General features: G+C 51.1%; 2 protein-coding genes across 3 annotated transcripts; both read left to right on the top strand.

Moving 5' to 3' along the window:
* Positions 1–1,278: 1,278 nt before the first annotated feature.
* Positions 1,279–17,514, top strand: ERBB3 (erb-b2 receptor tyrosine kinase 3). The gene is made up of 28 exons (XM_060111889.1): positions 1,279–1,360; positions 5,137–5,288; positions 5,808–5,994; positions 6,713–6,838; positions 7,468–7,533; positions 7,706–7,824; positions 7,933–8,074; positions 8,444–8,557; positions 8,665–8,785; positions 10,371–10,444; positions 10,584–10,674; positions 10,920–11,125; positions 11,330–11,462; positions 11,670–11,760; positions 11,985–12,139; positions 12,544–12,597; positions 12,940–13,081; positions 13,680–13,799; positions 13,925–14,023; positions 14,214–14,399; positions 14,562–14,717; positions 14,964–15,039; positions 15,222–15,368; positions 15,685–15,782; positions 15,879–16,067; positions 16,228–16,332; positions 16,512–16,803; positions 16,991–17,514. Exons 1-28 carry the CDS (start codon positions 1,279–1,281, stop codon positions 17,512–17,514), a joined length of 4,047 nt encoding a protein of 1,348 aa, XP_059967872.1.
* Positions 17,515–19,623: 2,109 nt separating this feature from the next.
* On the top strand, positions 19,624–27,476 carry PA2G4 (proliferation-associated 2G4). 2 transcript variants are annotated; one of them, XM_060113286.1, is made up of 14 exons: positions 19,624–19,878; positions 21,757–21,885; positions 22,147–22,252; positions 22,345–22,414; positions 22,662–22,754; positions 24,104–24,167; positions 24,412–24,490; positions 24,643–24,721; positions 24,806–24,939; positions 25,582–25,676; positions 25,802–25,929; positions 26,092–26,145; positions 26,361–26,427; positions 27,260–27,476. In XM_060113286.1, the coding sequence occupies exons 1-13, from the start codon at positions 19,791–19,793 to the stop codon at positions 26,424–26,426; spliced, it is 1,185 nt and encodes a 394-aa protein (XP_059969269.1). In that variant the 5' UTR covers positions 19,624–19,790; the 3' UTR covers position 26,427; positions 27,260–27,476. The 2 variants fall into 2 exon arrangements, with proteins under 2 accessions (XP_059969269.1, XP_059969268.1); XM_060113285.1 differs by having other exon boundaries at positions 27,189–27,476.
* Positions 27,477–27,914: the final 438 nt, after the last annotated feature.

Here is a 27,914-nt window from a genome sequence, read left to right as displayed (position 1 = left end):
TCTTAATCAAAGTTAAAATGTTCTTGAAGTCTTCAGGCTTGAAACTCCGGGGAAGATAATTAGGCTCTCTGGGCAAGATCCGGAATGCAACGCCGTGTGGGGCCTCACTGCCGCCGGTTGGGCACCAGGGGGTGCCCGTCGGATCCACTTGGAGTCTGGCTGGGTTTGGGGCAGCCCCTCGCGGTGCGCCCCACCGCCTCTGGCCAGAATCCTGGAGCTGGTGCTGGAGGTGCCCAGGGTTCATGCCTTTCGGGGACGCAGTCTCTAGTGCCCTCTCCGCGTCCCCCTCCTCCTCCTCTCCAGCGACAGCCCGGGCCCGGAAGGCCTGGGAAAGTGAGCGCCTGTGGTGGGAACGCTGGCCGCCCCGACGGCGCGGTCCGACCCCAGTGTGCAAGGGGAGGCAGCTGTTCTCCCAGGCGGCCTTGGGGGGCAGCAGAGGGGACGGCGACAGGTGCGGGAGCCCCTCCCGGAGTGGAAATGAAAAGGCGGGCTTCGGGGTCTGTTCCCAGGCTGGAAGCCACCCCCGCCCCCCAACCAAATCCCCGGGAGAGGCCGGGCCGGCGCCGGGTCTGGAGGAGGAAGCGGCCGGAGACACTGCAATTTCACGCGGCCTCTGGGGCTCGGGTTCCTCGGCAGGGTGCATGAGTTATGGGGTTTCGAGGCGGTTCCGGGGAAACTGAGGTGGCCTGAGCGGGCGGCAAAAACACCCTCCCCCTCAAAAACACACTCGGAGAGAAACATTCACATTCAGACGGAAAATCCCCCAAGTGACCCAACCGGCTAGGGGAGTTGAGTGATTTGGTTAGTGGGCGAGGCCAGCTTGCAGGGGGTCGGGCTTTGGAGCGGTCTCCCCACCCCCATTACCTTTCTCCTTTGGAAGCATTTGGGGGCGTTTGGAATCTTGGCCTCCCCTTACTTCAGCTCCCGGAGAAAAATTAGGGCGAGACCCGTCCTGGATCTGCGCGGCCAAGTTGCCGGGCACTGGGGCGTGGGGCGCGCTCGGGGCGGGCCGCCGAGGCTCCAGCAATCGCTACTCCAGCCTCGCGCCCGAGGGGGCGCGGCCGAGATTCACCCCCTCCCCCTGCGCTCCCTTGCAGACTACACCCCTCCCCTGCCATCCCGCCCCAAACTCCGGCTCCGGCTCCGGTTGCAGTTTGCAACCTCCTCTGCCGCCGCTACCAAGTCTCCGGCGGCTCAGGTGGCTCCGCTTAGATGTCCTAGTCCAGGGCCGCCCCCCGGCCGGATTGGGCTGGGCTCCCCTCACTCTCCGCTGGAGTCATGAGAGCGAACGGGGCTCTGCAGGTGCTGGGCTTCCTCCTCAGCCTGGCCCGGGGCTCCGAGGTGGGCAACTCGCAGGCAGGTAAGCGGTGAGGGAGCACCGGCAGGCTCGGAACCTGGGATTCCGAGCCAAATTCGCGGGGTGCCGGAGGCCAGGGGCAGGAGCTCGGGCTGTGCGAGGCTGGGGGTGCGGAGCCCCGCGCGCTGGGGCCCCCTGGGCGGAGACCGTCAGGATCAGGTTCTCGGCGTGGTCCGGGCGGGGACGGGATTCCCGGACCACTACCTTGCCCCGGCCACCTCCCTCCTGCCGTGTCGCGGACCCTCTGATTTGTCTCTCCGGATAGGGCTGATGCTGAAACAGTTCACACTTCTGAGGGGCCCTGCAGGGAGGGGAGCTGGGACCTCCATTCTGTAAACGTGAGGGGATGATTGGAGGTGGAGATCTTGGAAAGAGCGGGGCAGGGAAGGGGGGTGGTTCTCGGTTTGCTCCCAACCTCCTGCCCCCAGGGGCTCAAAAACCTCCAGTTTTGTTGTTTTGCCGGCAGGGCGGAGCTGTGGAAGGGGGGAGGTTGTTGTTGTCTACTGTTGGAAAACAAGAGAGGCACCTCCTCTTCCGTGAGTGGGCCTGCCCTGTGGAGAGCTGAGATTAACCCAAGGGCCAAGTCCAGGTGACAGCAGGGTGAGAGGCCCCGCAGAGGCTGACTGGCCTCTTTCTCTCAAAATAATAAAGTTAACTGGTCCCCGACTTGACCAAACTTTTCTTGTCAAGACCCAGATCAATTCAACTAATACTTATTGAGCATCTACTATGTACAAAGCACTGAGCCAAGAGCTATAGGGTCAAGGACTTCCAGATGCTATTTCTCTCTGTCTTTTCTCTCCCCAACCTGAGGGCCAACAGGGCACCTGTCCTGTCTTCTGAGCCCCCTGTCCTTGGGGGGGCTCCTTCTTAGGCCCAGAGTCCCCCCACCCCCATTCTGTTTATTGTCTGGCTGTCTCTGGCAGTCTAGACAAGAGTCAGATTGCTCCGCTGTTCCTCCTCCCACTCCCATGCCAGCTGAGCCCACCTCTTTGGGGTGTCTCTGGGACCATGGACACCTGAGGGGTGCTGGGGCTGTTGGCATTGGAGGAACCCTGTTGATTTCCTCCCCTCCCCACAGATCTCAGCTTGGGGTTTGGCACAGTCAGGGCCCCTTCCCCAGGGTGGGAGTGGGAGAAACACCTGTGCTTCCCTCACAGTTGCTGGGCCTAAATTTAGACCCTGGGATCTTGAGATGTGAACACTCCCAGCTGGTGGAGGGCGGGGGTCTGGGGATTGGAGTGGGAGAGACTGAGTAAAGTGACTGTATCACTGTCCCATCCAGACCCCTGGAATCTTCAGCTGGGAACCCAGGAGTCCCAGATCCTGGCCACCTTCCCTGAGGGAGACAGGAGGCAGGCATGGTTGGGTCTCTTTACCCTTTATCTGGATCCTGCAGCCTCTGGGCATCCGGCCCTGTCTCAGTCCTTCTATAGCCCCTTTGTCCTGGCTGTGATGGGGGGTGGGGGACTTTGGAGAGGAGGCCTCTGGTTAAGGAGGGGCTGGAGATTCTTGCTGGGACCCACCCCAGTGCTCTTTACCAAGGGGGGGGTCTGTGCCACTCGCCCTCCCTGTGCCCCTAATCCCTGCGTAGAGCAGGGACTTTCTAACTCCCCTACCCCTCCTTTCCTCCCCAGGCTGCCTGGTTCCTCCTCAGAGGTGTTGTTCATACTCTCTTCCCACCCAGCCCTTTGCTCCTATTTGTGTAATATGGACTTTACCCTCAGGGTGGCAGGGAACTGGGATCTCGAACACTGTAGCCTCCCAAGCACAGACACAAAGTTTGCACAAACACATATGTGCAGGTGGAATGGATGGGGCCACCTGAAATACTTCCAAATAAGGAAACCCAAGGACAGAACCAGTGTAGATTTCTGGGCCAGTAGGAGAGCTGTGTACGTGTACGAGTACATGTGTGTGTGTGTGTGTGTGTGTACACGCACACACCCCACTTCCCTGTGCAGAAATCGTGGCTCCTCCCTTATCAGGGGAGAAGGGTTGGCGCCTTGACTTGGAAGAGGGGGTGTCCTGCCAGGAAGGGGATTGGGGTGGCGCTGTTCCAGCAACGACTAACCTCCTAGTCATTTCGTTTTCAACCCAAGGACCCTAGAGTTCCCAGGCTCCTCTGGGAGCTCCTGGCCTGTTTACCCCTCTGCTGGGTCTAGCTCACCCCTTTCCCTTCATGGGGTGTGATAGGGAATGGGAGCCCTTCAAAGGTCAGGTGGTCAGACTAGGGGTGCATCTAGGAGGAGGGGTTGGGGCCTCACCAATCTCCCTCCATTCACTCCATTCACCTCCCACTAGGCTGCCACTGCCTCAGGGAAGGGTGGCTGGGACAGGTGGTATCTACCCCCACTCCCCGCAGTCTTTCACTGAGCCAGAGGAGAGACAAGGGGTAGGGCTTCAGGGTCCAACATTTCCCATAGCCCCTATGTCCTCCATACTTACAAAGTAAAGTGAACCCCCAAGACTGACGTGCCTCACGTACCTCGAGTCTAGGCTCTCCCTAATGTGAGTGAGAGTGCCATGTTGGAAGGATTCTTTTTTTTTTTTTTTTTTTTAATTTATTTATTTTTGGCTGTGTTGGGTCTTTGTTTTCTGGGCAAGGGATTTCTCTAGTTGCGGCAAGTGGGGGCCACTCTTCATCGCAGTGCGTGGGCCTCTCTCTATCGCGGCCTCTCTTGTTGCGGAGCACAAGCTCCAGACGCGCAGGCTCAGTAGTTGTGGCTCACGGGCCCAGTTGCTCCACGACATGTGGGATCTTCCCAGACCGGGGCTCGAACCCATGTCCCCTGCATTGGCAGGCAGATTCTCAACCACTGCGCCACCAGGCAAGCCCTGGAAGGCTTCTTAATGAATCTCCTCTGACAATGAAATTGGGTAGAAGGCTTAGAATGGAGAGAGTGGGCTGCTGTTTCCATCTGGCTTCTCTGTATTTGCTGAAAAATACTCTAGGGCTGGAAAGTGTGATGCTGAGGGAGCTGGAGTGGGCTGGGATGGGGAACAGAGTGAGAGGAAAGCCAAAGTTGATGAAGGGGGTGCGAGGTGGGCAGTCAGCTCCCTATCTTCCAGCTTTATAGACAGAGCTCACACTGAGCCCCCCACGCCACCACCAGAGGCCCCCTGCCAGTGAGGTCACTCGTCTGAGCCCAAGGCTTGAGGGGAGAGAGGGGGGCTGCGGCTGAGGACAGGGTGTCTGGGGACAGGGTGGGGCAGCCCCCTCCTCCTAAATAGAATCGCCTCATTGTGGGCCGTACCGTGGCCCCAGGCACTGCCCCCGCCCTCTGCCCCCATCCCACCCTCAGTAGACACAATAGGGGCTGTGTGCTGCCCCAAAGAGATATTTATTCCAGGACCTAGAGAGGCAGGATGGGGGTAGAGAAGTGCCCTGGTTGGAGCGGGGGAAGGGAAGAGGAGGGTAACCAAGCTGCGGTCCTTTTCTAACTTCTTTCTAGGGAGGGGAAAACAACCCCACATCCTCCTTGATTAACTCGTTAGCACCTAAAGTAGTACCCAGTAGAGGCACAGAGGAGGCCCAGGTGGGAAAAGGAAATCTTTTCACCTTCCTGTTCAGGGGGCCAGTGAAGGGATTCTGGGAAAAGAGGAAGTTTAGGCTCTCAGTCCGGCCTTGGCATCTGCCTCTAGGGCGGAGGGTTGGAGGCAGCTGCCTCTGATCGTGCTGAATGTTACTGGAAGAGGGCAACCAAGGGGTGGTCTTGGGGGACGGGGCTGAAAACTTGTGTCCAGGCCTCTGCCATTCTTACCTCCACTTGGAACAGTGTGCCCTGGGACTCTGAATGGGCTGAGTGTGACCGGCGATGCCGAGAACCAGTACCAGACACTGTACAAGCTCTACGAGAGGTGTGAGGTGGTGATGGGGAACCTGGAGATCGTGCTCACAGGACACAATGCTGACCTCTCCTTCCTGCAGGTTAGAGTGCCGACCTCCTTCCTCGACCTCTTCCCCCTTGTCCTCCCTACAGAAGCCTCTTTCCTGTCCTCAGGGCTGGAGTTGAGCATTCCTAAGACTCCATGGTTCCTAAGATCCAAGCCAGTGTGTTTATGGGGCAGTGATTGGAATCTGGGGCCCGTGGACTGCTCGCTGTAGCCGGGGATGCACAGGGGCTGGCCCTGAGAAGGGGGCAGGGGCAGGGTGGGGTTCTGCACCAGGGACCAAGAGTTACCTGAGGAGGTGAGGAAGGGATAAGCAAGGACCTTCCTGGCCTGAGGAGCCCTGAGAAGGAAAGGCTAGGAGCCTAGAATTCCTTGGTCATTTCTGCAGCTTGTCTTCACTTGCAGAAGTCGTGTGGCGCCTGCTACTCCCTACTCCAAAACAGGACTTGGAAAAAATTAGAGGAGCTAGAGCTTCCTCAGTGCCTTAGGGAGGGAAAGCGGATTGAGACTTCTTGCCCCGCTCTCCCTCTCACCCACACGATCTGCTCCATCACAGTGGATCCGAGAAGTGACCGGCTACGTCCTTGTGGCCATGAATGAGTTCTCTACGCTGCCACTGCCCAACCTCCGAGTGGTGCGGGGGACCCAGGTCTACGATGGGAAGTTTGCCATCTTTGTCATGTTGAACTACAACACCAACTCCAGCCATGCTCTGCGCCAGCTCCGCTTTACTCAGCTCACTGGTCAGTTCCTGGTGATTCCTTCCAGGCCTGCCCCTCAGTCAACCTGCTGACAGGTGCCTCTTTGATGATGACCCAAGACTACTCCCTCTGAGTACGCCCGTTCAAGGTGCCCACCACCTTGACCACCACGGTCTAAAGGTCCACTCCTCCTTAAATGATAGAGGGCCCTAACAGGGAGCTGAGGCATCTGTCCCCGGGGAGGGTCCTTATGTCCTGGTGGGGCTGGAGTTGGAGCTGAGGCTGTTATACATTCTTCTAGCTTCCGAGCACAGTGTCCCTTGATGTCCCTCCTTCCCTGGGAATGGGAATCCTCCCTCCCACCCTCACAAGTCGCCCCAAGCTGGAGGACTAGAGGGGTTAAATACCACCTGGCCACCTTCTAATTCTGCCTGTCCCAGTCAGTTGAAAAACACACAGGTGGGGCACGCGGGGGTGGGGAGGTGTGGATTTGAGTCAGGGATCTACTCTCCTTCTTTCCCTTCCCCTCCCCCACTCGCTAAACCGGATCTGGACAGGTGTCTGAGGAGGCAAGGCTTTCTTTCGGCCGCTCCTCCTCTTACAAGGCGCCTCCTCTGCAGTTTGGATTTAATTGGACACATCCGTCTGCCCACGTCCTCTGCTCCTGACTTGAGTGGCCTTTCAGACTGGTGGGGAGGCAGGGAGAAGGAGGACTTCCCCGACTAGCCCTTGACCCTGGCACTTCTCTTCCCTACCTCAGAGATTCTGTCAGGGGGCGTTTACATTGAGAAGAATGATAAACTTTGTCACATGGACACAGTTGACTGGAGGGACATCGTGCGGGACCGAGACGCCGAGATAGTGGTGAAGGACAATGGCAGGACCTGTGAGTGTCCATGATCAAAACCGCCCCCTTGCCCCCACCCAACCAGAGCGACTCCTTTCCCCTCATCAATATGTCCCTAATGTGGGCCCAGCTGCCACTGAACAAACCGCAGGCTCTAACCCAAGGAGCCTGCCAGGAGGGAGGAGGTCAGTCCCCTAGAACCCGAACCGCAGAAGCAGCGTGGGAAGGAAAGGGGCTAAAGAGCTCTGTGCTCTGAGTGGGAAGCCAGGTCTCTGGACTGCACATCCATTTCTCTTTCCACTCCAACATCGTTCCTTCTTGGAACCTACCTAGCCCTGACCGCAGTCTGCCGCTCCCTGTCCACTCACGCACACATATTCCTACTGGGTTCAGTTTGCCAAGAAGAACCAAATTCCTGGGTTGGGACTGGGCTGAGTGAGGCATGTGCCCCAGGCCCTCCCCTCGTTGCCCTGTGGGTGGTGTGGAGGCGCGGCTCCACCCCTTGCTGACAGGTTCACTTGAGCCCAGCCCAACTCCTCTGGGGCAAGGAGGGATGCTGCCCTGGCTCTCCGCTTCCCGGGACTGGGTGCCTGTGTGCTGACATCATACCCTGTTGATTTAAGCAAGCCTTTTTGACAGCCGCTTGTGCTACTTTCCCTCCCAACCAGGTCCCCCCTGTCATGAGGTCTGCAAGGGGCGATGCTGGGGTCCTGGACCAGAAGACTGCCAGACACGTGGGTTTACTTCATTTTAAAGACTTCAAACTCACATACTCTTTCATATCCTTGCCCACCCCAGCCTGTGTCGACCAGGGGTAGCGATGAGCCTATAAGGCAAGAGGGTGAGAGATAGCCTCAGCATACAGTCCTGTAAGCCCTGACAGCTGTGCTTTCTCTCCGTCCGTAGTGACCAAGACCATCTGTGCCCCTCAGTGTAACGGTCACTGCTTTGGGCCGAACCCCAACCAGTGCTGCCACGACGAGTGTGCAGGGGGCTGCTCGGGCCCTCAGGACACAGACTGCTTTGTACGTACTGTTACCACCGCTTGCCTGTTCTGAAATGGGATGTGGGCTTTGGGGAGGAAGTAGGGGTCCATATGTAACATGAGTCTTAGGAGCCTTCTGTGTTCCTAGGCCTGCCGGCTCTTCAATGACAGTGGAGCCTGTGTACGCCAGTGTCCACAGCCTCTTGTCTACAACAAGCTAACTTTCCAGCTGGAACCCAATCCCCACACCAAGTATCAGTACGGAGGAGTTTGTGTAGCCAGCTGTCCCCGTAAGTGTCTGAAGGGAAGGAACAATGGTAGTGCAACCAGGATTTAGATGAAATTTTAGGAGGCAAAATGGATCAAGTTGGGTGGTTCATAGAGGATATAGAGGGCAATTGGTTGTGATCATCTAGTCACCCCTAATGAATGACCCCTATGTCCCATTCCCGCATCTATCTCCCCATGACTTCCAGCAATTGCTTCTAGTTCTGCTCTTTGGATCCACAGAGAAAAGGGCCTTTCTAATCCACGAGACAGCACTTAAGGAAGCTCGGGTGGTCAACTGGAGCAAATGCAGTGCAGAGCAGGAGGAAGGAGGTTGTTGGTAGTTGGCAGTGTTCCTCCCTCACCTCTAATGGTGCCCTCCTCCCTCCTAGATAACTTTGTGGTGGATCAAACGTCTTGTGTCAGGGCTTGTCCTCCTGACAAAATGGAAGTAGATAAAAATGGACTCAAGATATGTGAACCTTGTGGGGGTCTGTGCCCCAAAGGTGAGTAAGAGATGGTAAGGAGTTGGTGAAGAGATACCCTTTCCCCGAGACTACTCAGACTCCACCCCCCACACCCCCTCCCCAGTGAGGCTCTTCTGTGTTTACAGCTTGTGAGGGGACGGGCTCTGGGAGCCGCTTCCAGACTGTGGACTCGAGCAACATTGATGGATTTGTGAACTGCACCAAGATCCTGGGCAACCTGGACTTTCTTATCACCGGCCTCAATGGGTTAGAGATTCTGCTTTCATCCCCTGATCCCCCACCCCATTCACCCGCTCACGGTTCATTGCATTGGTTCAAGCCTTTGTATGTGGAGCTGATCAGGAATCTAGATCATAAAATCTTAGAGGTCACAAAGGACCTGACAGTGCTTAACTCCCCAGGCAGGGCTTGAATCCCCTCAGATACCCCTAAGCAATCTAGCCAGCTGAGTGGCAAGGGACAGGGACACTGTGTCCTCCTTCTTAAAGGTTTCTAAATGTTCATACTTAAATTAGATGAAAATCTGTCTCATGACTTCCAGCTGTTTCCCCTAGTTCTGCTTCTTGGTTTGGAGCCACAAAGAGCGAAGGGACATTCTAATCCATAGGACAGCATTTACAGTGAGTGAGTAAGTGAGTGAGTGTGTGTGTGCGTGTGTGTGTGTGAGTGTGTGAAACGTTAGGGCCACCTGTCTACTTTGGACAAAATTTTAGATCTAAAGTTGCAAAAATTGTATAAAGATTTCCCATACACTCTTTATTCAGATCCCCCAAATGTTACCAATGTACCACATGTTTATCATTTCTGTCTCTATACACCACACACACTCTTGTTTTTCTGAACCACTTGAAGGTAAATTTCCAGACATGGTGTCCCCTCACCCGTTACATTTCAGTGTGTATTCCTTGAAAACAAGAACATTTTCTTACAAAACCATAGTACAATTGTTTAAATCGGAAATTAGCATTGATACAAAATGTTATCTAATCTACAGACCTTAATCAGATTTCGCTCACAGTCCTGGATCACACATTTACATTTGGTGTCTCTTCAGTCTCCTTTAATCTGTCACAGTTCATGACCTTGACATTGCCGATGAGTACAGGTCAGGTAATTGGTAGTATGTTCCTCAGTTGGGGTTTATCTAATGTTGCCTCACACTTAGATTCAAGTTATGCATTTTTGATAGGAATACTACATATGTATTCTCAGTGCATAGATAAAGGAGGCACATGATGTTGATTTGTTCCATCATTGGTGATGATACCTCTGGTCACTTGGTTAAAGTGGCGTCTACCAGCTTTTCTACTGTAAAGTTACTGTTTTCCCTTTGCAATTAATAAGTATCTTGTGGGGAGATATTTGCCTGAAGCAGTTTTTGTGAGAATTGCCAAATGATGATTTTCTACCTCCATTATTCCTCCTGTATTTATTTGTTGGCATTCTCGTGTTAGGGAGAGCCTTCCCTTCCTGTTTATTTACTTACTTGTTTGTGTGTTTAATCTGTGTGGATACTTGTTTTAGTCAACATTTCAGAGTCTCTTACAATCATTATTCCAGTTGTCCTTGGTCTGCTCATTGTGGGGCCCCTTCATGATGGCCCCTGTGTTCTTTGGGCTTATACCCCTCATGCTTTGAGCATTTCCTTACTTTTTTGCACAGGATGCTGTAGGCTCATGTTATATTTCTCCTGCCTCAGCCATTTCTCCGAAGAGTCCTGTTTCCTTTTCGTGGAGAACGCTATTTGGAAACTAAGTCCTGAGGCTATGCATGCTCACTGCTACTTGGTTATGCCTCTACCTTGTTGACTGGTTTTTACTGTTCTCCTCAGAGACCCCTGGCACAAGATTCCTGCTCTGGACCCTGAGAAGCTCAATGTCTTCCGGACAGTGCGGGAGATCACAGGTGAATGGGAGGAGAGCCTGCCCTTACTGAGTATACCACTTGAGGAAATCATGTGCCAGGCATCAGGGGAGGGACCAGGCAAACCTGAGAAAGGAAGGGGAGGGGCTGCCCACTCATATGCCCCTCTCCAACCCCTCAGGTTACCTGAACATCCAGTCCTGGCCTCCCCACATGCACAACTTCAGTGTCTTTTCCAACCTGACGACCATTGGGGGCCGAAGCCTCTACAAGTGAGTAAGGGGTGTGGAGGTCGTCGCACCTCCGGGCAAAGAACCCAGTTTCTCAGGCATCCTTGAGTGAAATACAAGGCATGGTCTCATACAGCGGGAGTTTGATGGGGCAAAGGCTAAAGGAGGGGGTAGTCCCTCTCAGTGGGTTGATTAGCCCAGAGCAAATTTGTTGAATGGAAATGAACCCACTGCGTGCTCAGTTTTTCCTCTGTAGTCTCCCTCTCATCCAGTCTCCTTGTTCTCAGCCGGGGCTTCTCACTGTTGATCATGAAGAACTTGAATGTAACATCTCTGGGCCTCCGATCCTTGAAAGAAATTAGTGCTGGGCGTATCTACATAAGTGCCAATCGACAGCTTTGCTACCACCATTCTTTGAACTGGACCAGGCTGCTTCGGGGGCCTTCGGAAGAGAGACTGGACATCAAGCATAATCGGCCCCGCAGAGACTGCGGTGAGGGAAAGGGCCCATGGACGGGGTGGTGGAATCAGGCAGGAGACGGGTATGAGGGCTGCTCTGCCCTGCAAGTGGGAGTACGGATGGGGGACAGAGCCAAGGAGAGGGGGACATTAGGCTGGAAGCAGTAATGAGCAAGAGTTCAGGAAAAGCCTTGTTAGGAGACCTCAGACTCCTCCTAACCCACCCCTTCCTTTCCAGTGGCAGAAGGCAAAGTGTGTGACCCACTGTGCTCCTCTGGGGGATGCTGGGGCCCAGGCCCCAGTCAGTGCCTATCTTGTCGAAACTACAGCCGAGGAGGAGTCTGTGTGACCCACTGCAACTTTCTGAATGGGTACAGTGAGGGGGGAGAGTCAAGAAGGGGATGGGGGATGTACCCGAGGGATGGGGCTGTTCAGGTGTCACCTGAAAGGCTTTAGACAACCTTCTGTATATGTCTTGGTGGGAATTAGGTAGGAGGCCCTGTGGTTGGGGGAACAGAGCATAAAGGTCAGGCCTTGGAAGTGACCCACCTCCCTTTACCCTCGGCCCCCCACTGCAGGGAGCCTCGTGAGTTTGCCCATGAAGCTGAATGCTTTTCCTGCCACCCGGAATGCCAACCCATGGAGGGCACTACCACGTGCAATGGCTCGGTACAGTAGCAGCACCCGGATCTCTAAGGGAGAGAGGGCGGGGCAACACTGGAGGGTCTAGGGAATGATATGGCCACATTTCAAGGCCATAGAGAGGCACAGGGAGGCCAGATAATGCTAGGGTCTGTGAATGGAGGGTCCTAAATGGCTGGGCTAGATATTGTTGGGAAGTATGGAATTGATGTTGGAATACCATACTTCCTGACCTTCTCTCTTCCACCCAGGGCTCTGATGCTTGTGCCCAGTGTGCCCATTTTCGAGATGGGCCCCACTGTGTGAGCAGCTGCCCCTTTGGAGTCCTCGGTGCCAAGGGCCCCATCTACAAGTACCCAGATGCTCAGAATGAATGTCGGCCCTGTCATGAGAACTGCACCCAGGGGTCAGTGATGGGATGATAAAAGGGTGTTGGCGGAGGGGTAAGAGTACAGAGCTAGAGGGAAAGAAGATGGTGAGGGGAGCAGAAAGAAAAAAGGAACTATGACTTAAGAACCACTCCCAGCTGTGTAGTGAAGGGTTGGAGAAAGGGAAACTCAGCAACAGCACAAAATGATGCTACAATTTGGGGAACCTGGAATAACCTCAGCTCAGGGGAGTTTCATTCAAGAGGGGGACTCAGGGAGGATTGGTGAGCCAGAGATGGGAGCCATGTCTTGGGATGTGCTTTGGGCTTCAGGATGGGATGCCATGGTAGGGTCTGAAACAATGTACGTTGAGACTGTTGGAACTGAGCTTCCTGTGGAAGTCTACCAAGCTCCCATTTAAGGAGGTGACTTTCTTCTCCAGGTGTAAGGGACCAGAGCTACAAGACTGTTTAGGCCAAACACTGGCACTGATCAGGTATGGTGGGCTTGGAGATTTAGAGAGCTGGGAATATTTGGGGAAGGGCCGTTACCTCCTGGGAATATTAAGTCTCTGTTCATTCTGGCCTTCTATATACAGGCTATTATCACTGGACTTGGGGACATAAGAATCCAGGCTTCTGGTCTTCCCTTCCTAAGATTAACTTGCAGTAGTCTTGGGTTGGAGATTGAGGTTAACCCCTTCATTGCTCAAGGATATATGTAGATGTGAATGTTAACTTCTTGCCCCAGATCTGCGCTATACCTTTAGTACAGGTGTAAATGACATTTGTAAGGGAAGTGTAGACACAGGATAATTCTGGGTTTCTCTGTCCCACAGCAAAACCCATCTGGCAATGGCTTTAACAGTGGTGGTAGGATTGGCAGTGATTTTCCTGATCCTGGGCAGCACTTTTCTCTATTGGCGTGGGCGCCGGATTCAGAATAAGAGGGCTATGAGGCGCTACTTGGAACGGGGTGAGGTGAGTGCCTATCTTACCCTTGAAACATACCCTATACCATCACCCGTTTAAGATCCTCTTCCTTCGCCAGAGCTTTGATCCCTTTCTTCAAGGAGGTAGTATGGTCCATTAGAAAGGACTCTGGCCAGAGAAATGGGAGACATGAATTCTAGTCCTGATTTTTCCATTAATTTGCCGTATGACTTTGAAGAAGTTAGCTTCCTTCTCTGTGCCTCAGTTTATGCATGTATACAGAGGAAATAATATTCATCCTTACAAGATGGCTGTAAGGGTGAAAGGGGATGATGTTTGTGAAAGTGCTTTGAAAAACAGAGAGAATTGTATAAAAGTACTCAAGGTGATAGTATTACCAACTCTCTCCCATCAAAGGGAAAACCTGACCGTCTTGATTTCTGGTCTCATGAACACAAACGACTTCCTCAATCCTCAGGTCTTTTATTCCCCCATATGCCTGCAATGCTTTCCAAGACTAGAGACATTCCTCCTCCTGTTCCCACCCCTTTGGGCTTTGCTGCTCTTGGCATCCACCTCTGGGGAGGGGGTTGGAGAGGGACATGGGAGTGGGCTTTCCTGAGTACCTCCTTTCCATCTGTTCCAGAGCGTAGAGCCTCTGGATCCCAGTGAGAAGGCTAACAAAGTCTCGGCCAGAATCTTCAAAGAAACAGAGTTGAAGAAGCTTAAAGTGCTGGGCTCGGGCGTCTTCGGAACTGTGCACAAAGTGAGTGGCCCACAGGAAGTCTGGGGAGGTGGGAAAAGGATCTAGGGCAAAGGAGGGAAAGATTCAGAGACAGGACTAGCCTGGGGAGAATGACCTTAGGCTGACTCCTGTCCAAAATTTCCCAGGGAGTGTGGATTCCTGAGGGTGAATCGATCAAGATTCCAGTCTGCATTAAAGTCATTGAGGACAAGAGTGGACGGCAAAGTTTTCAAGCTGTGACGGACGTAAGTGAAGGCAAGGTGTTCTGTGTGCCACTAGGAGAGGGTTGATATTAGATACGATTATGTAGAAGCACGGTCTTGTGTTAGCAGATACTGTGTTAGCCATGTTGATGTCTTCGAATATTGGGGGAGCCCTGGTCTGGTTTTATGTGACCCTGTTTGTTCCCAGGATGACCTTTCTTGTGTCTCTTAGCATATGCTGGCCATTGGCAGCCTCGACCATGCCCACATTGTACGGCTGCTGGGACTGTGCCCAGGGTCATCTCTGCAGCTCATCACTCAGTACCTGCCTCTGGGCTCCCTGCTGGATCATGTGAGACAACACCGTGGGGCACTGGGGCCACAGCTGCTGCTCAACTGGGGAGTACAAATTGCCAAGGTGAGTGAGAGGAGACTGGAGGAGTTCTAAGATGAAACTGCCTGCGGGCCCACAGGGAGGGGACCAGGAGGTTCAAGTGTTGAGAGGTGCCTTAGGGTTTGAGGTGATTCTGAAGCTCAAGGACCCATTTCCCCAACCTTGAGAATACTTCCTTCCCTATAGGGAATGTACTACCTTGAGGAACACGGTATGGTGCACAGGAACCTGGCTGCCCGAAATGTGCTACTGAAGTCACCCAGTCAAGTTCAGGTGGCAGATTTTGGGGTTGCTGACTTGCTGCCCCCTGATGATAAGCAGCTACTGCACAGTGAGGCCAAGGTAAAGTGACACAAAGGCTGGGTAAGGAGGCAGGGGTGCAGTGAAGCACGGGGACGGGAAGCACTCTGTGGTCCCTTTGAGAGGCCAGCAGGTGCTGCAGGGTTAGTCCAAGGAGAAGAACCTGGAGATGCCAGAAATAAAAGTTTAGAGAGCAACAAAGAAAAGAACGATGGAGAACGTGGGTTTAGAAATGCTAAGAAAATGTGTGCACATCAGCTGGTGACACCTTTGTCTTTAATCCCCCAGACTCCAATTAAGTGGATGGCCCTCGAGAGTATCCACTTTGGGAAATACACACACCAGAGTGACGTCTGGAGCTATGGTCAGTCCATCTGGATGCCCACCATACCATCACTGGCCCAAATTCCAAAGATGCCTTTTGAGACCCTTTCTTAGAATCTCTAAGCCCTTCATATCCTGGGTCAGATCAAGTTCTGCCTTCCCTTCATCTGCATGCCCATGTCTACTATTTTGCCATCAATCAGTCATGTCTTCCTATACCAGGAGTGACAGTTTGGGAGCTGATGACCTTTGGGGCAGAGCCCTATGCAGGGCTGCGACTGGCTGAAGTACCAGATCTGCTGGAGAAGGGGGAGCGGTTGGCACAGCCCCAGATCTGTACCATTGATGTCTACATGGTCATGGTCAAGTGTAAGTTACCTGCTGATCTCAGCCTTTTTTTTTTTTTTTACTCCATTATTGCTTCATTGGACTGAAAACCTAAAAGGCATAGATAAACAATGCTCAGTGATGAAAAGTGAATACCCGGAACAGCAGTGCATGCCCCAAATGGTCTCCACCCAATAAACACTAAGCACTCTCCACATTATTGATGCCGATGGCATCTACGTGGATGTCAGGCTCCCCACACAAAGATGAGGGAACAAAGCGTCAGCCATTTTCTAAGTAGCTTCCCTCCCTACTCCACTCCCCTCTTATCGCACTCCTTCCTACATCTTACCCCCAGGTTGGATGATTGATGAGAACATTCGCCCCACCTTTAAAGAACTAGCCAATGAGTTCACCAGGATGGCCCGAGACCCACCACGGTACCTGGTCATAAAGGTGAGTGGAGATTGGGAGGTGCCAAGGAGATCTAGAGAAAAGGGAACTTGGCTGGAACCAGGATATACCTTAACAATCAACCACCTGCCCTCACAGAGAGAGAGTGGGCCTGGAATTCCGCCTGGGGCAGAGCCCCCTGCTCTGACAAACAAGGAACTGGAGGAAGTAGAGCTGGAGCCAGAACTAGACCTAGACCTGGAGTTGGAGGCAGAGGAGGAGAACTTGGCAACCACACTAGGCTCTGCCCTTAGCCTGCCACTTGGAACACTTGCTCGGCCACGTGGGGTAAGATTTTCCAGTTTCCCAAGACTTTCTGCACCCTAAGCCCTCTGTACACCTGTGCCCTCACGAATCCCACAGATGTCCATATTAACTATTCAAAGGCCGCTGTGGTGAGTAGATTTCTCTCTTAATCTAAACTTCTTCCTCACTTTTTTCATCCTAGAGCCAGAGCCTTGTAAGTCCATCATCGGGATATATGCCTATGAACCAGGGGAATCTTGGGGAGGCTGCCCAGGTAAGGTCTGTCTCTTTAAGAGGATGCCAAGAGGCTGGGTGGCAGAGTCTTAGGATTGATAGGGGTAGTGTGGGAGACTTTAAAAACCTCTGAGGTTTAATCAGTATCCTACAAAACAGAAGGCACTGAACGACCCAAGCTCCTTCTAAAACAAATTTCTCTTCTTCCCTCATTTCTGTGTAAATCTCCACTATTATTTTCCTCCTCGGAAGTCTGCAGTTCGTGGGTGTAGTGAACGGTGCCACCGTCCAGCCTCTCTGCACCCAGTGCCACGGGGACGCCTGGCATCAGAGTCATCGGAGGGCCATGTGACAGGCTCCGAGGCTGAGCTCCAGGAGAAGGTATCCATGTGTAGAAGCCAGAGCCGGAGCCCACGGCCACGAGGAGACAGTGCCTACCATTCCCAGCGCCATAGCCTGCTTACTCCTGTCACCCCACAGTCCCCACCAGGGTTAGAGGAAGAGGATGTCAATGGTTATGTCATGCCAGATGCACACCTCAAAGGTGCCTGACTTTCTGTAGCGCTTTCCTCAAATCTTTCTCTAATCCTCCTTCCACAGGCTCCTCTTAATCCTTCTGTCTTCTCTGATCATATCCCTCCCTATTCATTTTTTCCTAAGACTCCCCCACTCCTCACTGCCTATTACAGTGAAGTAATACCACATACCTAGCCTCTCTTCTCAACCCTCAGGTACCTCCTCCCGGGAAGGCACCCTTTCTTCAGTGGGTCTCAGTTCTGTCCTGGGTACTGAAGAAGAAGATGACGACGAGGAGTATGAATACATGAACCGGAGGAGAAAGTGCAGTCCATCTCGTCCCCCTAGGCCAAGTTCCCTTGAGGAGCTGGGTTATGAGTACATGGATGTGGGATCAGACCTCAGTGCTTCCCTGGGCAGCACACAGAGTTGCCCGCTCAACCCCGTGCCCACCATGCCCAACGCCAGCACAACTCCGGATGAAGATTATGAATATATGAATCGGCGACGTGGTGGAGGAGGTCCTGGGGGGGATTATGCAGCCATGGAGGCCTGCCCAGCAGCTGAGCAAGGGTATGAAGAAATGAGAGCTTTCCAGGGGCCTGTACACCATGGCCCCCAGGTCCATTATGCCCGCCTCAAAACTCTACGTAGTTTAGAAGCCACTGACTCTGCCTTTGATAACCCCGATTACTGGCATAGCCGGCTTTTCCCCAAGGCTAATGCCCAGAGAACATAACCTCTGCTCACTGAGGTATTCAGGGAGCATTTGATGGCAGCTAGTGCCTCTGGAGGGTACCCCTCTTCTCCTTAGTCCCTCTCCCTCACAGATCTCAGCCCCATTTCCCTAGTCCAAGACAATTCCAATCAACCTTTGGAGGCCTTAAACACTTGGACACAAAATTCTTGTGGTATTAGCCAGCTTTGCACTTTTTCTCTTTCCCAAACCCAGGAAAGGAGATGGTTTTCCCTATTTTATGTGCTTTCCCAAATCCACTCCTCAACTTCCTTGGGGGAACTCCCTGGCGATATGAAGGATTACTCCCCATGTCCCTTTCTCTTAGACTCTGACTTGTTGAGACTAGGCTTTAAAGTGTGCCTTTGTTTCCCATCAGACTTTGAAGGAAGAGGAAAGTGGGGAACCTGGCAGGGGAAAGCAAAATTTTGGCTTGTGACCCTTAACCCCCTAGAAAAAATGAGAAGCTTAAAATCTTGTGAAGAGGTTGGGAGTAGATATTAATGATTACTATTAACTGAGCATTTACCATGTGCCGAGCATCATGCTAGACTTTACCAACATTCTCTAACTTAATCGTTGACACCAATTCTGTATGCTAGGTATTATCCCATTTTACAAATAAGGAAACTGAGCCTTAAAGAGATTAAGTAAATCAAGTAGCAGGTCCGGATTCAAGATCTTCCAATGCATGTGCTCTTACTGTAAAGTATCAAGGAAAACTGATATAAGTCAGAGCCCTTGAAGGGGCATTGTCTTGTTTTTGCACTGAATCAAGTCTAACTCCAGCAACTACAGCCTTCTCCTACACCCAGACTTCTTATCTCAGGAGGTGGGAGTAGGGGGTGGTCAGAAGGAAAAATATAAACCATAACCTACATGTGCTGTATATGATCTCCACCCAAGGGATGGATTCACAGTGGTCCCAAGAGCCACTTTTAGGAGCTATTCTCATTCAGTAGTGGGAAGCTTCCAGTTGGCATAGAAAGAGGACCCAGCTTCAGACTTCCGTCCCCATGGATGGGAAACTGGGGGTATCTGTTGTTAGCCCTGAAGTTTTTTTGTTTTGTTTTTATACGTCTGAATAAAAATGCCAACGTTTTGCAGCTTCCTGTATGTCAAATAAAAACCTTTAGTGTGTGAGGTAGACCGCCCCTTTTCTCTGTCCCTCAGCAGTGGATAGCTACCACTGTATGCTTCTTTCTCTGTCTCCTGATAGGCCTACTCGGCCCCATGTAGCTTTCTCCAGCCCTGCTTTTCCTTATTCCCTTAAGACCAGCATAGGGCACAGTCCTTTTCATTTAAGGGTTTTACTAGGAATCTCTACAGGGCAACCAACTGGGAATAACAAAACAAGCAAAAACAACACGTTTAGGGAAGTTAGAAAAAGCCCTAAGAGGTGGAATACTGAAAACGCAAATGTTTTAGAACTCTCTTTCTCTTAAATCTCTGAACACTCCCCCTAGGTGCCACCAAAGCCTGTTGTTAAACAATAGTGCCATCTTCAGTGGGAGTCCGGTCTCTAGATTGGGAGGCTGTAAACGGATAATCCTTCAGAAGTCTGGCTGCTCAGTGAGCCCCTGCTCCACAGACTCCTGATCTCCCACAACCGCTCTGCCCCTCCCGGTTCTCCCAGCACCTGAGGACGAGCGGACTGGCCGGGCCGGTCCCTCCTGCCGCTCCAGGGATCCGGGGAAGGGCGTACCCGGCCTCCCCGCCCTTAACGCAGTCTCCCCGACTCGCCTCGGCTCCACCCTGCCCCGCAGCCTCCAAACACACTTCCCCGCCGTAGCTCCGCCCCTTCTCCCTTAGCCCGTCCCTCTCTATTACGGGTTCTCGCTCAGCGCTCCTGGTGATTGTGGTTTTTCCGGGAGAGACCACGCTTCCCCTCACGCTCTCCAACGGCTCCGCCTTCCCGCCGGAGCCTGACCCTTCCCAGCGTGCTCGGCGATTCCGGCGTGCGAGGCCCTCGGAGGGCAAGGCTCCAGGGCCTGGCTTAGGGACGCGAAAGGCAGGCTGGGAATTGTAGTTTAATAGCCCGCGAGGGGGGCTAGAGGCTGGCGGTAGGAGGGACTCGTTGTCCCAGCGTGCCCTGCGCCTCAGCCCGCGCGCTCGCAGTTTCTCGCTCTCGCCCGCCCTCCGCTCCCTAGCTTGCTCGCGCTTTTGCTCGCGCTCTCCTCGCGGATCGAAGGGACTGTAGCAACAGCCTGTGGCTGGGAAGGGCGACAGAGGCGGCGGTTCAGGAGAAACGAAGCTGCAGTGGTGGTGGTGGTGGGAAGATGTCGGGCGAGGACGAGCAGCAGGAGCAAACTATCGCCGAGGACCTGGTCGTGACCAAGTATAAGATGGGGGGCGACATTGCCAACCGTGAGTGCGGCCTCAGGGGTCCGGAGATCGAGGCTGGGAGAGGCAAGGGGGACGGTGTTGAGCTGGCCCCCGAGGGACTGGAGTGGTGGGGTCATGCAGTGTGGGCTAGTGAGGGCCCCGCGCAGGTCTGCTGGAGGTGGCGTGGTGGGGAGGCTCCGTGTCACGCCTGGGACCTGAGAGGCTAGGCCTGGGCTGGAGTCTCTGGAGATGCGGGCGGGCGAGCGGGCAGCCGGGAGGGGCGGAGAGCTGGGCCTCCGGCCGGCTCCAACCCTAGGCGGTTGGTAAGGAGGCGAGGCGGATCTCCTGCCCCTCACCCTTCAGTCCGGATCTCTGTCTCTGATTTTGGCAGCAGCGAAGCCATCTCGAAACGGAAGCGCCCCTCTATTTTGTAGCGGCTCTCCGCCGTCAGGAGCCTAGCCGGCACGTGTTGCCAGGTCCCCTGCCGATCGCCGGCTCCCTCCGCTGTGGTCCCTGACACCAGCTTCCCTACCACGTGCTTTGTTGTAGTTTTTCGTTCTTTACTTCAGCTCCTTCCTTGGTGGGGGCCGCCTTCTACTCTTGGGCCAGCTCAGGGACCGTTGGAGGGCACCCCATAACTCTTGGAGATGTATCTCACTGTTCTCAAAGTTATTCATCACTACCTCCAATCTGCGCAGATGGCTTTAGTTAGTCGTCAAATCTGATTGTTCTCAAGGGTTTCACAACTTTAGGAGTGTTTTGAGGTCCTTCTCCCCCCAACTAGGCAAACCTGTGAATAGTACTGTTGAAGGGGGGGGGACTGATGTTAGAATCTCAGAATATTAGGACTGTGCTCTGACTTACTCAGCAGCTGCCTGCCACTCTGGACAGATGTCTCACTTTCTGTCTTCTCTCTTTCCAATTTAAAACCCAGTTAGGGGGACAGAAAGTGCTTGTCTTTGGGCTTTTAAATGGTTTTGACAGTAAAGATAGGCATTTAGGATGTCTTTGATCCTATGGCTGAAAACCTGAGTTTTTCAGACTTCCAAAGAATCACCAAAACTTGGATAACAGAAATCAAATCTGAAGTCCAGGATGGGCCATGGAGAGGGTATCCGGTGAACAAAACAATGCTTTATAACATAATGGACATGTAGTGGTTTGAATCAGAAAAAAAATTTTTTTTCCCTCTTGCAGTTTATAACTTCTGAGGCACTTGTGATTCCAGATACCAGTTTGAAACTCTTTGGGGTCACACACCTCTTTGAAACCTGCTAAAAGCAGAGCTTGCTGAAGCCCAGGGACCTTAGTTAACTCTTTGGGGTCACACACCTCTTTGAAACCTGCTAAAAGCAGAGCTTGCTGAAGCCCAGGGACCTTAGTTTAAGTCTCCTTGACTTGTTATTTGAAGAAATAAGTCTACATAAATTGGGATTACTAACATCTAATTGGGGTGTCTGGGAAGGGAAGAAGGTAGCATTTAACAGTGCATCAGCTTGGAGTCAGCAATTGTATGTCTACCTTCCTGTTGTCCCTGACGCCTATAAATTTCCTCCAGGCTGCTTTGCATGTATGTTGGATACCTTGGTGAGAACCCCCTTGAAGTTCATAATCCTGTCCTACCACACCACAGATACCATCTTTGAAAGTCTCCCTTGCCTAAGGAGACAGATGGTGCATACCCAGTTGTCACACTATATAAGGGAGGAGAGGGAGTGTTGGCTTTTTTATTTCAGGAAAGGAAGGTAGAGATTTCGAGATTATAGGGAGGTACATTGCAAGAGACAAAACTTATTCCCTCTTTCATCCTTTGAGCAATGGCACTAGGGAATATTAGAAACTCTAAGTCCAACTTCTAGGTGTTTCTTGGATGGTAACTTACACAACACATGCAGGACTGATACGGGGTTCTGTTCCCAGGGGTACTTCGGTCTTTGGTGGAAGCATCCTGTTCAGGTGTGTCGGTACTGAGCCTGTGTGAGAAAGGTGATGCCATGATAATGGAAGAGACAGGGAAGATTTTCAAAAAAGAAAAAGAAATGAAGAAAGGTAAAAACAATCCCCCACGAATTTCCTAAGTTTGACCCTTATTCAGCCCTGTTTGTTTTATTGTAATGATGCAACCCCTACCCCAGCACTCGTTGAGATATTTGGAGATTTGGAATGGCAAGGGGGATTCAAGCAGTTTCCCACCCAATCCAAACTGGTCAAGCTTAAGCAAGACCCTGAAGAAAATCCACTCATCTTTCTGAGGGGCAACAGGGCTCCAAGAGAGTGAGCAAGGCAGTAAGGCTGATTGTCTCTTTACAGGTATTGCCTTTCCCACCAGCATTTCAGTAAATAACTGTGTATGTCACTTCTCCCCTTTGAAGAGCGACCAGGACTATATTCTCAAGGAAGGTGACTTGGTAAAAATGTAAGCTTAAACTATTTTAGAGCACTTGTCTTTTTCCTAAGCATTCACAGTAGTGCCAGTTGCTAATGCTGTACTCTGCTCTTGCTTTTCAGCGACCTTGGAGTCCATGTGGATGGCTTCATCGCTAATGTGGCTCACACTTTTGTGGTTGATGTAGCTGTGGTAGGTGGACCACTTTGAACTCTGTTCAGCCGGTGGGGAGTGGGGGAGGGCGCACTGCTGCTCGCTTCTTATCCCCAGCCCCACCACCACGCAGGTTTTGAGAGAGTATCTAGAGAAATGAAAGGGGAAAGGGTGTATTCTCTCCTGACCACTGGCTGTGTAATGGACACAAACAGATATTAACTGAAAGACCAGCTGAGTTAAAGAGCTTTCCAGGAAGGCACTCACTGCATTTCCTTATCTACAGGGGACCCAAGTAACAGGGCGGAAAGCAGATGTCATTAAGGCAGCTCACCTTTGTGCTGAAGCTGCCCTACGCCTGGTCAAACCTGGAAACCAGGTAAGCTGTTGAGTCCAACTCCAAAGCTTGTTAGAGCCAAAGATGCATTAGGCATCTACAGCTATTCTGTACTGAAAGAGAAGAGGCAGGAATTAAAGAGTAATACCAAAGAGCAGTAAATCTGAGTGCCTACCTTAGATGGTATCATGCTAGGTGTAAGGGGGTATGTGGTCCCTTTCTCATGGAGCCTGTAGAGATCCTTTTTTCATATTTTGGATGTGCATCTTTCCCCAGAATAATTTGAGATAGAGAGCTTACAATAAAACACAGATACCACAGTTTTAAAACTCAATTTTAAAAGCTTATAAAACAAAAATCATAATAGTACCAGTAAATTGGTGGCAAAGAGGCCAAAGCCCCTTGCAAGACAATATTAGGAAGCCCAGGGATCATAATCTGCTCATGAATTCATACAATTCAGTGTTAGACTATTAGTGGAGATTTTCCCCTAACACTTAGGTTTCAGAGACCTGTTCAATACTTAAAGCATCCTCTTTTTTTCTGTGCTCTCTTCTTTACACTTTTCATCAGTTTGTTCCCATTGTAACTTAATTGCATCATTTTTACTTAAACCTCTGTTGTAGGTTTCTTACAGTGGTACCTACTTCATAGAGCTACCATAAAGCACTTTGAACAGTACTTGGCACATAGTAAGCCCTTGTGTCAGCTATTATTATTTTGCACGTTAATTATTTTTATTATTTATATACTGTGTCTTTTCATTATTTACATTGTGTCTTTTCACTGGAAGGTACTGTTAATATAGTGGCTGTTGTCTGGCTATGACATTAGACTTTCTGGATTCTCACCCTGTTGCCACCCCCTACTGATTTTAAATAACTTCAAGTTCAAATTTCCTCATCCATAAAGTGGGGAAAATTAAATTGTGCCTTATTATCACATGGCTGTGAAGGTCAAGATCATCCATGTAAAAAAGTTTCTGTACCCTTTCAACAGGTTAGAATTCCAGGTATAATGGACTAAACACTGTGGTCAGAAAACCTGGGTTTATACCAGGTTCTTTTGGTTAACTGGTTTAACCCTGGGCAAATCATGTAACCTTTCTGAGCCTCAGTTTCCTCCTCTAGACTGGGTTGTAGATCTGCGCTATTCACCTTACAGAATCGTTATCTAAGTAGACCATCTTCGTGAAAGTGCTTTGTAAAATGGTATGCAGATGTAATTTCTAGGCTCTAGGGATGATAGGGCCTATGAAGTGAAAAACCAATGAGAATCATTGCACTTGCTTGAGGATATTAGATCTCTCAGTTCTTTTATGCTTCTTGTTCTCATGGTAGACAACTTACTAGCCCCTGTATCTTATCTTTTATTTGATCTTGTACTTCTAGAACACACAAGTGACAGAAGCCTGGAACAAAGTTGCCCACTCATTTAATTGCACACCAATAGAAGGTGAGACCTCAGATAGTAGGATTGGGGGTCTAAGTATGAGTGGTTTTGCAGAATTAAGACTTTTGCTCCCTTGAGGATCCATCTTGGCTCTGACATAATCCAAGCCAAAAACCTCAGTGCCCTGTGTTTCCATAGCCAGGCACTTTGCTCTCATTGTCTGCTCCATGACTCTACTTGGGTGGGTGGGTTGGAAACCTTTTGGGATTCCAGGTGAGTGGTACCATAGACCTTGTCCGATCTGCAGGTATGTTGTCACACCAGTTGAAGCAGCATGTCATCGATGGAGAGAAAACCATTATCCAGAATCCCACAGACCAGCAGAAGTAGGTGCCCTGTATCCCACCCTGTACCTTCTGTCATACCAGACTAGTCATGGACTTATCCTTCCATACTCCAGGCTAATCTTATCTACTTTCTACTCTAAACACCAGGAATTACTTATTGCTCTTTTTGGTTCCCTTTCTGTTCCTTTTAGGAAGGACCATGAGAAAGTTGAATTTGAGGTACATGAAGTATATGCTGTGGATGTTCTCGTCAGCTCAGGAGAGGGCAAGGTGAGGAATGTTTACCAGAGCTAGCAGCAGGGGCGGCTGAGGGTGTGTTCCAAGAGCACCAGGCCAAACTGTGATCTTTTTTAGGCCAAGGATGCAGGACAGAGAACCACCATTTACAAAAGAGACCCTTCTAAGCAGTATGGCCTGAAAATGAAAACTTCTCGTGCCTTCTTCAGTGAGGTTGAAAGGCGTTTTGATGCCATGCCTTTTACTTTAAGGTACTACTGCACTTAGCAAGCACAGGGCTTGGAACCAGTCTGACCCATAGACCACACACCCAGGAGCACTCTTTTTTATTTATTTATTTTTTATTTATTTTTGGCTGTGTTGGGTCTTCCTTGCATGCATGCTTTCTCTAGTTGCGGCGAGCGGGGGCTACTCTTCGTTGCGGTGCGCGGGCTTCTCATTGCGGTGGCTTCTCTTGTTGTGGAGCATGGGCTGTAGTCACGCGGGCTTCAGTAGTTGTGGCGCGCAGGCTCTAGAGCGCAGGCTCAGTAGTTGTGGCACCCAGGTTTAGTTGCTCCACGGCATGTGGGAACTTCCCAGACCAGGGCTCGAACCTGTGTCCCCTGCATTGGCAGGTGGATTCTTAACCACTGCGCCACCAGGGAAGCCCCCAGGAGCACTTTTCCTTCCCCCACCTTTCCCTCCCTCTCTTTCCTCTCCTGCCTAGACTTGTAGCTCCAGCCTGTGTGCATGCCTTCTCTCCCTCTCGCCATCTCCCTCTCATAGAAGGTAGTGTAAAAAAGCAATCCTACGCGTGATTTCTGCCTGAGGGTAGGAGTTATTTAAAAACATGAGCAAAATGGTAAGACATAATAAGGAGATAAGGATACCTGAGTTTGTCTCTCCCTCCCCAGAGCATTTGAAGATGAGAAGAAGGCCCGCATGGGTGTGGTGGAGTGCGCCAAACACGAACTGCTACAACCATTTAATGTTCTCTATGAGAAGGAGGGTGAGTTCTAAGAAGAGAGTTGTACTTTGGAGCTCCTGATTATGGTCCCCTCCTCCCTATAGCTCACAGAAAAGAGGATGGATGACAAGGGAACATTTTATCAAAATACTTTGTTTCTCTCATAGGTGAATTTGTTGCCCAGTTTAAATTTACAGTTTTGCTTATGCCCAATGGCCCCATGCGGATAACCAGTGGTCCCTTTGAGCCTGACCTTTATAAGTCTGAGATGGAGGTCCAGGATGCAGAGCTCAAGGTTAGTGTGGGATGGAAAGGGGCGGGCACGTGGCACTTGTCTTGGGAGTGAGGGATAAGTGATGGGAAGGTCCTGAAGAGAGCTACAGTGCTGAGAGTAGCACTTGGTATTTGCTCCACATTCCTCAAAATTTGTTTTCCTTCTTCCTTCTATACGTTCCAGGCCCTCCTCCAGAGTTCGGCAAGTCGGAAAACCCAGAAAAAGAAAAAAAAGAAGGTTCGTTACAATCATCCCTCTCTGGCAGGGTGAACCTGATCCCTCTTTATTCCACCTTCCTGGGTCATGGTGGGTGTATAGATTTCTGTATGTCCTTATTTCTCCCCGTCTCAGCCCTGACCTAGAGAATTAGGATATTTTTGTCCTTGGTCCCCCAGACACTACCCTAAGTTGGAAACTGACATGTCTTCTCCCTCTCCTTTCCATGAATGTAGGCCTCTAAGACTGCAGAGAATGCCACCAGTGGGGAAACTTTAGAAGAAAATGAAGCTGGGGACTGAGGTGGGTCCCATCCCCCCAGCTTGCCACTCCTGCCTCATCCCCTTCCCACCACACCCCAGGCTCTGTGAAGTGCAGTTCGTCTTCTCCACCCAGGACCACCAGCAGAGCGGGGTCTCCCTGTCCTCATCCCAGTCCCCCAACCCAGCCCCTTCCAACAACAACCAGCTCCAACTGACTCTGGTCTTGGGAGGCCAGGCTTCCCAGCCATCGAAGACTACTTTAAATAGAAAAGAGAAATTGAATAATAAATTCAGGAGTCAAAATCCATCGTCTTCAAGCCCCTCTTTGTAGCCTTTTTCTACTATTCTCTGCTTGGTCGAGGTTTATGACCCTACAACAGAACGGGGAAGAGGCTAAAGTAGCCACCACCACTAAAAACTCAGCTGAAATTTTTTTATACCACTCCAGTGTCAGCATTTTCCCATCTGTTGGGGCTTGTTCCTCTTTTCCCACTCTCCCCAAGTATTTTATCAGGCCTCAAAATAGAGGAGCTATTCTTCAGACTGTTTTTCTTCACATGTGGCAGATTCCTTTTATGATCCAGGCTGTCTAGTCAGGCCCCTCCCATTTTTAGGAGCTGGAGCCTGCGTTTACCAAGGGATTCTCATCTATCAAATGGATCCTCATTTGTAAATCTTTGTAGTCAATTTTGTTCTGCAGGACATTTTTTCCCCCCCGCCACAAGGCTGTAAAGAAGTAATCCATCTCAACCATGTCCATTTCTTTGGAGTCAATGGGATTCTTCCCTTGCTCTATCTTAGAAACCTGAGTCGGAAGCTCCACTGTGGTTTTGTTCCCTGTTTGAAATATTTTGACCTCCCTTTCTTGAAAGACCTGGAACCAGAGGAGCAGACTGATTGAAGAGACAAAACTCCTGGCTTTCTGAAGCTGTGGACTTGGATGAATTGCTAGGGGTTTGGAGAGAAAGGTGATGAATTTCAGTACCTCTGGCATGCTGTCCCAGGGAACTAGGGCTCCTGCTAACTTACAAGGTTTTTAAACACATTGAAAATGACATGGCGTTAAAATAAATTTGGATTTGCTCATAATCATGTGTCTTTGTTTGCTGCTCGTATTTGATGGCGGTGGGAGAGTGTGAGTTGAAGTGATGATCATTTGGAACCTGTTTTGTGTTGTGTTTTGTTTTGTTTTGTTTGGCATGCAGAATCTTAGTTCCCCGACCAGGGATTGAACCCATGCAGAATCTTAACCACTGGACTGCCAGGGAAGTCCCTGGAACCAGTTTTCTATAGCCATATTTTACCTTTCTAAAACAAGGAATACCTTGGGTTGGGGAGACATAAATCCTGGGTTCTCTGAAAAGAGTACATTTTCTATGGGACTTTGTGATTTAGTTTTCTGAAGTAAAAACATAAACCTTGCTGCCGACACTGTTCAGGACATTAATGTTTACTGCAAAAAATAAGAACACTATGCAAGTGATTATCTTGATTTAGGAAGCCAGGAAGAATGCATTTAGTGTTATG

The sequence above is a fragment of the Mesoplodon densirostris genome, chromosome 11, assembly GCF_025265405.1.
Source record: "Mesoplodon densirostris isolate mMesDen1 chromosome 11, mMesDen1 primary haplotype, whole genome shotgun sequence".
Taxonomy (NCBI): Eukaryota; Metazoa; Chordata; class Mammalia; order Artiodactyla; family Ziphiidae; genus Mesoplodon; species Mesoplodon densirostris.
Note: the sequence above shows the minus strand (reverse complement) of the source record. Positions and strands in the feature narration are given on the sequence as shown.